Raw genomic sequence first — 10,247 nt, 5'->3', positions numbered from 1 at the left:
CATGAAATCATTTTTGGGGGCATCAATGCAAAGCTGAACACATGGTGTTTGAGTGATGAAGGCCTAAAGCCAGTTGTTCATCCCAACTAGTTTGTTGTTGTGTGCATCCCAACTAGTTTGTTGTTGTGTGACTTCAAGTCATTTCAACTAGAGTAGATGAACTAGATGGGATTTATGTAATTGTTGCCTTACCATTCAACCACAGACTCAGTGGGTCTACACACTGGGATTAGCAACTGGATTCAGATCAAAGTGCTTGTTTACTTAGCAATAAATTGTAGTCAACTGGGTTTAGAGAGCAATGTGTGTCTGAGACTGCTAGCTGGCTTCACTTATCATGGCAGCTTCTTAATCTTTTTTATTATTATTATTTTAATAATCAGCATGGCCAGATTATTACCTCAGCTCAGCCATGTCACTGCACCATTCAAGTGCATATGATGCTAAATCTGCTGAATTCAGACAATTCAAGAGTTATTCATTTTATAACTTTAGAGGATGGGAGTTAACTTGCACATTCAATTTCTCAATGAACAAATATGGCAAACTAAACTGGAAAAATGTATCTGGAAATTAGATAATGTGGGCAGTTGTAAGCACTACAAGAGGAGAAAATGTAATACTGAAAATGCTTGTCAAATACTTTTGGTATTCAGATTTATTTAGACCAAGACATACAGTGTACCTTAATAACCGTTAACTATGAAGAAAGTAATTTACACAGTTAGCATTTTCTACACAATTAATAGTACATTTAGAAAGGAGTGTCCAAATTTTTTCTCAACATATTGAACTGCAGACACTACAATTCTGCTGGAGTGCCAAGTGATAAGAAACATCATTTGGAAAATTAGCAGAAGCTAATAATACCAGGTTTATACTGCATAACAAATGGAATCTTTCTCTACTGCACTCATATTAATGGGATCTCATATGCATGTGGGTAGATTGTAATATATCTTGGAAGGACTTTGTTGTGTTCTGTCTTCTGTTTCTTTTCCATGGAACAGCGGCTTGGAGGTCTTCTTCATTCTAATGGCAAGCCAGCTTCACAATCTTCCTTAAGCATCATCAGGTCTTGCATTAGGCTATGCTCTGTTCCATGGGTCACCTTCATAATATCATAAGCCTGATGAGGGGGAAAAAAAAAAAAAGGGGGGGGGGAGGTCAACTAATACATCATCCTTTACAGTAATACCTTGCTATACTTTAATAATAATAATAATAATAATAAATATATTATATACCACCTTTCCAAAAAGATCAAAGCGGTTTACATAATTAAATAAAAACACATAAAATGCATAAACGATTTAAACAAACAAATAAATAAAATACCTAAACAGTACATAACGTATACACTAAAATTCCATCCCTCATCCCTTATCTAAAATACAATACTAGTATAGTAAAATACTTTACTATACTATGTCAAAGCATGGAAGTAATTACAATCCTCCCACCTGTGAAAGTGAAAATAATGTGAATATAAACAAATATAAATAAAAATAGTTAATGTTATTTTTTTAAACAGGGAGAATTTTAATGACATTTTGTTAATTTTATAAATTCATCCCTTTTTGTTTTTAGACTGTATGCCATAGGCAGGCTTTTGTCTGTATTTTGACCATATTTTTTGTGCAGTGCCATGTAAAGCTACGGTGCTTTATAAATAAACTTAAGAAGAAGAAGAAGAAGAAGAAGAAGAAGAAGAAGAAGAAGACGACGACTTCTCTGGGAATCTCTAGGCCCTCCAGCACAACTCTTTGGCCAACGAGTGGTATGAGTTGAACATAGGATCACTCTGGATCATAGAATCACTCCAGTGGAAGTTGACCATAGGAAGTCAACCATAGGAGAACCTAGAGATTTCTAGAAACAACATATTAATCACATCCAGGGATCATAAAATTTGTGAAAGGAAAATCAGTGAATGTGGCACAGGGGACTGTAATTCCTTTTCCAAATAAAGAAATTCTTTTCCAATAGTGTTATGGTTGTTAATGATAAATTCACTCACTTTGCATTGTAATGTTTAAAAGCTACTTTCATGGTATGAAGGTATCATCTCATTAAATCAATAGGAAACTGGGAAGGGAGGGTTACCCATAGGGCCCACTGACAGGCTGCATTATTGCTTTTTCATTGGAAAATCAGTCAAGTTGAAAAAAGCATAAATAAAATTTGTTTTATTATTAAGAGGGTTGTTAACTTGTGGTTTGTGAACACATTATGTGCTTTTGTGCATTATATCTGATTGGTGGTCTCTTACATAAACAGTTAATTAATATTTCCTACCTTTCCTTCCAGAATAGAAAGGAAGGAAGCTAACAATTGTTGTTGTGTGCCTTCGAGTTGTTTCTGACTTATGGCAACCCTAAGGCAAACCAATCACAGGGTTTTCTTGGGAAGATTTGTCCAGAAGGGGTTTGCATTTGCCTTCCTCTGAGGCTTAGAGAATGTGACTTTTCCAGTGGGTTTCCACAGTCAAGCGGGTACTTAAACCCTCTTCTCAAAACCACTACACTACACTGGCTCTGTCATATGCCCTAATCTCTGTGAAAGGTAGCAGTATAAGGAGACAATGCAGCACTTTTTCTGCAGTGGCCGCCACACTTTGGAGAATGATGCTATCTGAAGTTCCCATTTTCCTGGCAGCCAGAAACGTCTGTAGAATGAATGGTGTGTGGCATGTATAAAAGTTAGGAAGAAAGCACATGAGCAATGACCAGTGCACTAAACTAAATATTATAGAGAACATACAGAAGCCATACTGCAGAAATTATTTCTATTTCTTCTTGTGATTGAGGCTAATCTATTTCTTTGTGTGATGCAGGCTGATAATTTATGTTTAACTTTGTAGAACCAATGGCTTTCCATGATCCAAGCAATTAGTTTTATGGTGAAAAACGACAGCACACAAATAGGACACAGAGCCTGGCATTATAAATGCCACTGTTTTCTGCCCAAGAACAGAAAGCCTCATTAGATAATTGGTACAAATGTGCCTTGGAATGCAAATAAAAGAACAGCACATCCATTTGTGTTTGATTTGCATTGGGATTGGGCAGGGTACCTAACATCAGAGGCGCATGGAAAAGTATGCAAATATGCCACTGCGCTGCTCAGTCAGTCATGATGAAAGGAGGAAGCTAGCTCCATTGCGCTGATGTGCTACAAAGCGAAGGGCAAGGTATTGGGGAAATCATTTCTGCTTCTCCTTTGTCCCTTGATTAAAATGAATGCCTGTTAGAAGACAGCAAAGGAAGGACAAATGCCTAGAAAGCCATGCTCATTTTACTTTCATCACACATGCAGTTAATAATGCACAGGGCAAGCTGGAAAGAACCAGTTCAAATGAAGCCTAGTTTTTTAAAAATGCCACTCTGGAGCAAAAGGGATTTGTGTTTATATCCCTTCATGTTTTTCCCCAGTAGAGATAGTAAACATTCCAGGATGTAAGATACTACAATTTTCAGCACAGGAATTAATGTATTCTTGTTGACTTGCTTTCCATTAGAACCAATTTTCACCTATCTCTTTTTGATTTGCTAGCTTTCTGTATGCAGCAAGCAAGGAGGTCCCCCCCCCCCTTGTTATGTGTTACAGTCTTTGTAGGCTAGGTCCATTCCTGATATCCTAGCTTTCGATATGCAATCACCACCACCATCATAATTTTAATTTATATCTTGCCATCCCCTAACTTCAAAAACAGCAGTCAACACAGCTACAGGAAAGTTGTGTTACTGTTTTATATGGCAAAATAGTTAAACATGAAATCCATTCTGGACCACCTGAATAATGCTTTGAACCTGAAGGAGAAAGATGTGTATGAAAGTGAGGAGGATATGTTCTTCTCTATATGTGTCCATGGACATTGATGAGTATTTGCAGGAACAGCAAAAGAAAAAAAAACAAAGAAACTCTGTTGTCATTTAGTATTTCTAAAATATACTTATGCAAAATAAAATATTTTGCTTTGGTTTAGCTGACTTGTTTCATATACAATGCAATTTCATGTTGCATTTTGCTTTGAGCTGTTATTGCAAGCAACCTTGCAATGTTTTAATAAATAAATATTTTACTATTTTAATCAGTGTAAATAAAATTAAGATTTATGTCGGTTTGCTCATCCATTTGTCACCACATCATACCCAAATGGTTAGATTGATTTTCACTAAGTATGGAGGGCATATTTGGGATAGCCTAACTTAAAATATAGATTAAATAGTATAAATGCCCTAAGGGGCACCCCCTTATTTTTCACTCACAGAGGTAATGTGGCACATCATTTGAAATATCCTGATGTGATGATTTTTTAAAAATATATATATACTTTTTTGGACATTTTACTGTCACTATGTAAATAAAATTAAAGGTGATATCTTGTCAGGAGAGCCAGCATGGTGTAGTGGTTTGAATGCTGGACTAGGACCCTGGAGAACAGGTTCAAATTTCCCAATAAGTAATAAATAGTAAAATAAATACTGAAATAGTAATCAAAATATTTAAAGTACGTTGAAAGGGACTGAAACATAATCTGTTTCATTAGCAGCTGGACCCACATGCTCTTGGTGAATGGTGTCTTACATACCGTTAGACAAAACCTGAGCAATAATGGGATTCACTTTTCTAAGAAATTCCTATTCAGTTATTAGTTGAGTGCACAGTTCAGTGTCACTGACCTTTACAGAAAGGAAAATAGTTCATACTGTAAACTCTGTAATCTGGAAGGTGTGCTAGAAATGTGCTGACAACATGTTTCATTACAAGTGTTAAGATTCATTATAACACCATTGTAGTGGACAGATTTCTTTCACAGATGCAATCTACATGCTACAGTGAGACAGTGACTTCTCATAAATAGCATCTTGGCAGATTTTGGTGTCAAGCAGTAGAGAAAAAGATGTAGGTTGTTTCATCAAATACATGTACTAGAAACACAAATACCTATCTAGTGTAGAAAACAAAGCTCAATTTTGGATTAAAATTTACAATGTTATCACAATCCTGTTATAAATGCTGAATGTATATCATGCCTCCTTGAATCCCATTTTGGGAGAAAGGCAGGGCATAAATCCAGTAAATAAATACAAATAAAATACTGTATATACTTATGTATAAGTCTAGAAATTTTAGTCAAAAAATTGACCCCAAAAACCTGGGTCGATCTAACCATGGGTCAATGTAAATACTGTACTTTAACTTTTATTTTGAAAAGGGAACCATCCCAGGGTAAAAGGCAAGAGTGTAATGTGTCCTGGAAGCACTGACCCCCCCTTTACTCTTTCATCCATCCAGCCCTTGGGGTAAGCACAATAGTTATGCCTGCCAGAATTTTTTAAGTTCCTTGGCATGGTTTCCCTTTGCTTCATCATTTAGATCATTTTTTGCTTACCCCTAAATTTTACCATGGACTTATCCACAGGTCATATGACAATCCATAATTTTGGCCTCCAAACCTCCCCCCCCCCGACTTATACATGACATCAATTTATAGTTGAGTACTGTATTTTCTGGCGTATAAGACTACTTTTTAACCCAGGAAAATCTTCTCAAAAGTTGGGGGTCGTCTTTTACGCCGGGTGTTGTCTTATAAGGCAGGTGCTGAAATGTCTGAGCTGAAATGGAGAATCTGTGGTCACCGCATATGGTGGGGGGAGCTCAAAAACAGCCACGGCCGCATCCCCAACTTATGTGACGATTGTATGAAAGCAGCTACCGCTTTGATAGTCTTGGAGACAGGGAAGGCTGGGCAGGCAGGGAAAGCTGACTAATCCAAGCAGGCTTTGTATACAACAAGGTTTCCTGCTAAGTACCTGCATGTCATTTACATTAAAATTACCATATTGAAATCAAATCTGATGTTTTTTTTAATTTTTATTTGGTGTGCGTTGGAAGAGGGGTAGTCTTATACGGTGACTATATTATTACTGAATTACAGCTCTGGAGTTCAGGGTTTGAATCCCTGCTCTGCCATGGAAACCCACTGGGTAACCTTAGTCGAAGTCACATTCACCCAACCACAGAGGAAGGTGAAGGCAAGCCCTCACTGAACAAATTCTGCCAAGAAAACCCTGTAATAGGTTTGCCTTGGTATTGCCATAAATCAGAAATGACTTGAAGGCACACAACAACAATTATTAGCTTCCTTGAGTGTCATTCTGGAAGGAAAGGTTAGGAACATTAATTAATTAATTAGGTAAGAGACCACCAATCAGATATATTGCACAAAAGCACATAACATGTTCACAAACCACATGTTAACAATCCTCCCAATAACAATGAAAATTTAAGATTATTTTTGTTCATGAATCTGATTGTAAAGACTCAGAATTATTATTTAAATAATAACATTAAAATGAATAAACTCAGATCAGGTCATCTAATAATATGAAATTCTTTGTTCTCTTCATCATTCCCAAATCCACCTTTTGCTTTTAAAAGTCAGTATTCTTTTTGCAATACTGGCAATACAAAATGAAGCATGGCCACTGCTGCCCTCTACTTGCAATGAATTTTGCAGGACACTGTGGTTTAAAAACCTGTCTGAGTTCTCCACAATTCCAGAGGAGACACCTTTAAAATGGAAGTTAGCTTTCCAACTCAGATATGTCAAGTGAAAACCAAATAGTATTGTCAAACTCAGTGCTTGACTGTGATACTTACCACTATCAAATTTCAGATGTTAGTTGTCATTAACTCAAATTTAATTGTTTTTCATTTTTACATCAAAATTTCAATCTAAATATTTCAGATGAGGTTTTTGCACCATGACATCTCCTCCCAAAGATGACCATAAACATGCAGATAGATCTTTAGTGAGAGGATTAGAGTTTTATATAAAAGCTCATAGTAACTGTTTTATTGTTTTACTGTACCGATTATTTTTTTGGATGTTGATTTTATTTTATGCTTGAGCCTCTTATTGATCTGTTGATTATAATAAAAAATGATGATGATCTTCCATAACCAAAAATGTCCATAAACATGCAAACAGATCTTTAGTTACTCTTATTCCAACAACAACAAACTTTATTACAGCCATTTGGCCAGCACAATTACAAAATTCCATTTTAAGACATAACTTAGTTTTATACCATAGGTTCATGTACAGGCAGATTGGAGAGTATAAACAAATGATAGTTTATAAAAAGTAAGGATAGGACTGCACAATCAGGTAAACACAAAACAATAAGTAGGCTACTCTTATTCCACCTTCTCAAAATAGGCAGATAAACTACACTTGATCTTAGCCAAAAGGCCGAGAATAGGCAGATGCACCATAACCAAAATGACATCTCCTCCCAAAATGGTCAACATTTTAAACAGGAAGGAGAGAAACAGAAAAAGGCCATGAAATATCCTTTCCTTCCTGCAACTTAATAGGTATTTGCCATTCAAGGTTAGGGGATGATTAATGCTTTCCCCCTCTAGCTACTGAACAGTAATTACCAACAACTGATATTAAAGGAAGTCACCCCTGGAAACTGTGTAAGCAGCAATGACCCATCACCTCACTTTGCTGCTATTGCCTAAGGAGCCAGTGTAGATAAAGATGTGGGAGGGCAGACTATGGGATGGTACTGAAAAAAGAGAGGGTGAGCTTGGAGGGTGGAAATTGGGAGAAGGGATTAGGAGTAGGAAAAGGAGACATGACAGAAGAACTGACCTGTTTCAAAGTTTCCAGAGCCTGGGAAAACATATTTTGGCTGTACTGCAACTTGGCCACTCTTATCATCTGGACAGTCCTCAAAGGATGGAAGCCAGAATAATACAACCTAGATGCACAGACAGGAGAAAAACCATAGCATCTTTGTCAGCTCTCTCACCTTCACAGTTCCTGCCTCAGTGGAGAGCTATTAGGGTGGGCCTGCAAAGCCACTGTGAATTTTAATCAGGTATTCAGAGGAAAATGAGCTCCACCGCAGGGGAGTGTGAAATACTGATGGGAATTAACAAATTATTATTTTCCGTCTCCATAGAATGGCTTTTACATTATCCTGTTAGAAAGTGACAGGGGTGGCATTAATTCACACACCTCAGTTAGACAATACAATAGCTCTGACTGCACTTAGTGTTAAACAAAGAGGCTTTCTGTCACTGTAGCACTGGGACAAATTCATTTTCACAGGAGAGATTTCAGAGGGGAGTCAGAGTGTCTGTTCTTTAATAGCAATTGGCATGGGAGTTGAGGAATGTATGGTGAAACATGGAGAGCTTTGGTCTGGATAGTTGATTGCACTTCCCTAGTCATGTTTTTTATAACCCACAAAATGGCAGAAGAGATCATGTTTGCAGTATTTAAACCAGGGTGGGAATCACACAGCTTTCCAGATGTTGTTGGATTGGAACTCCAAGCATTTCCTCCCATTGGCTGCTTTGGCTAGGATTGCTGGGACGTGCAGTTTATATCATCTGAGAGTCATGCAGATACCATTCCCTGGCCCAAACTGAGAGACCCAAACAAACTGACCCACAAAAACTGACACAGCAGAGTGGCCCAGAGCATGAACTGTGAAATCCCCACTTCAAACCTTCCCTTGGCCAAGAATCCCACCTTGATCTCGACTTTACAATATGAGAGCCACAATACAGGGCCACATTACTGAGAAGAGTGCTAGTATAGACCCTGAGATGGCTACTGCAAAAAAATAAAAATAAAGAAAACCACACACACACACCACTAAGAGCAGTAATAACAACAGTAATAACAACATGACAGATGCTTTTGCACTTATTTATTGATGTATTTATTTAACTGATATACTGCTGCTCAAGATAAATTTTACAAACATGAATAGAAGTGTTTTGTTCAAAAACAGTTCTACGTGTCAGCCACTGTCCGTGGTACATCACTGACACCTGTTCCATCACTATTCTTGCCTTTTGGAAATGCCTAATTTTCCAATGGTATTGATAGAATTCCTATTCTTCAGGTTTCAGCCTCCTCTTCCAGTTTTCTTGAACTGGAGATGTACATATGTACTGGGGCAGGAAAGAGAAAACAGGGATTGTCCTTACTAAGATAGCTGGGTGATGCTAAGTTTGGGCTTGCCAGCTTGTTTTCTGTGGGAGATTCTCTGACTCTCTACATATACACATTACCTCTATCAAAACAAGAAGGAACAACCCAGCTCCAATCTGTAAAACCATATTTTGCAGAAGAACAAAATCTCTTCATTTAGATCTCATTTGATACTTTCACTTAAAGTATCTCCACATCTAGAGCTTCTCCAAGTGCCTCAGAGAATGGTTGCCTCTAGAGCTTCTCCAAGTGCCTCAGAGAATGGTTGTCACCTTTACTGAGACATCTGGTCACCTGTCTCAGCAAGAAAGCATCAGAAATAACAGGAGCTGCTGCGACAGAAGTTAGGAAGACGAGGGAGACCAGGCTAGCATGGCACTAAGGTTTCTTTCACTGGCACTGGGGATTGGATCTTTGCCCAGTTTGCCTGGCTCCTAGCTCAAGTGGTTTTCCACCAATGAAGCAGTAAATTCATCTTGCCGACTCCTTCTTTACTCCCACCTCAGCTCTACCCAGACTTGTTTAATAATTGCATCCAATTCCTGAGTAATCAGAGTCTGTGAAGATTTAGGATTATGGTATATGATACCAGAGGAAGCAGTGAGTAATTAAGCAATGTCAGGCAGATGACCAAAACCACTCAGAGCCATAAACTAAAGAGAAGGGAAATTTAAGAGGTGAAGGTAAAGGAAGCAAGCATGAAACTGAGAGCACTGAGTACATAAATATTTACAAAGCTGTTTTATTGGGCTGATTTATGCACTGGTCTTATGCATGTGTTTAGTTGCTTTTCACAAGCTTTAAGCCTGAGATGTAAAAAAACAACAACAAACCAGCTGTTTAGTATTATTCTCTGCAATAAATCTGCTAAATTATTGGAACATCTTTTGTGCAAACACGTGTACTGGACATCCTTCTTAGGGCAGTAATGTGCGGCCTTAGTGGAGAGTTATTTTTTGAGGTAAACAAGAAGCAACAATTTGGTTTCCATTCCTTTCATCACTCTAATATCAAAATCCAGACATGGTGGTAAGACCTCAATTTAGATAACAGCATACTAAATGAATTAGTTCAGTGAGGTCCAGAGAGGTAGGCATCACTGAAGTATCTGTGGGCCAATTTTCTGTCAGTAGGAATCTCTAGAGACCACACAGACTTCCAGAAATGGAGGAGGATGGGAAATAATAAAGGCTGGTTTTGAAAATTTTGAGAAATTTAA

The 10,247-nt window shown here is 37.7% G+C and overlaps 1 protein-coding gene across 7 annotated transcripts in view; it reads right to left on the bottom strand.

Moving 5' to 3' along the window:
- Positions 1-659: 659 nt before the first annotated feature.
- Positions 660-10,247, bottom strand: part of SMYD3 (SET and MYND domain containing 3) — a 503,325-nt gene continuing 493,737 nt past the window's right edge. For all 7 annotated transcript variants that reach the window (XM_089528390.1, XM_089528392.1, XM_089528393.1 and 4 more), the window contains 2 exons: positions 7,673-7,781; positions 660-1,129 (listed from right to left, as the gene is read on the bottom strand). In XM_089528390.1, the coding sequence (XP_089384516.1) occupies positions 1,028-1,129; positions 7,673-7,781 (211 nt within the window). In that variant the 3' untranslated portion in view covers positions 660-1,027. The remainder of the gene's footprint in view (positions 1,130-7,672; positions 7,782-10,247) is intronic.

Source organism: Sceloporus occidentalis, unplaced genomic scaffold, assembly GCF_023333645.1.
Source record: "Sceloporus occidentalis isolate IW3139 unplaced genomic scaffold, rSceOcc1.0.p SCAF_6, whole genome shotgun sequence".
NCBI lineage: Eukaryota > Metazoa > Chordata > Lepidosauria > Squamata > Phrynosomatidae > Sceloporus > Sceloporus occidentalis.
The sequence above is the reverse complement of the archived record's forward strand: the minus strand, read 5'-3'. Positions and strand labels throughout refer to the sequence as shown.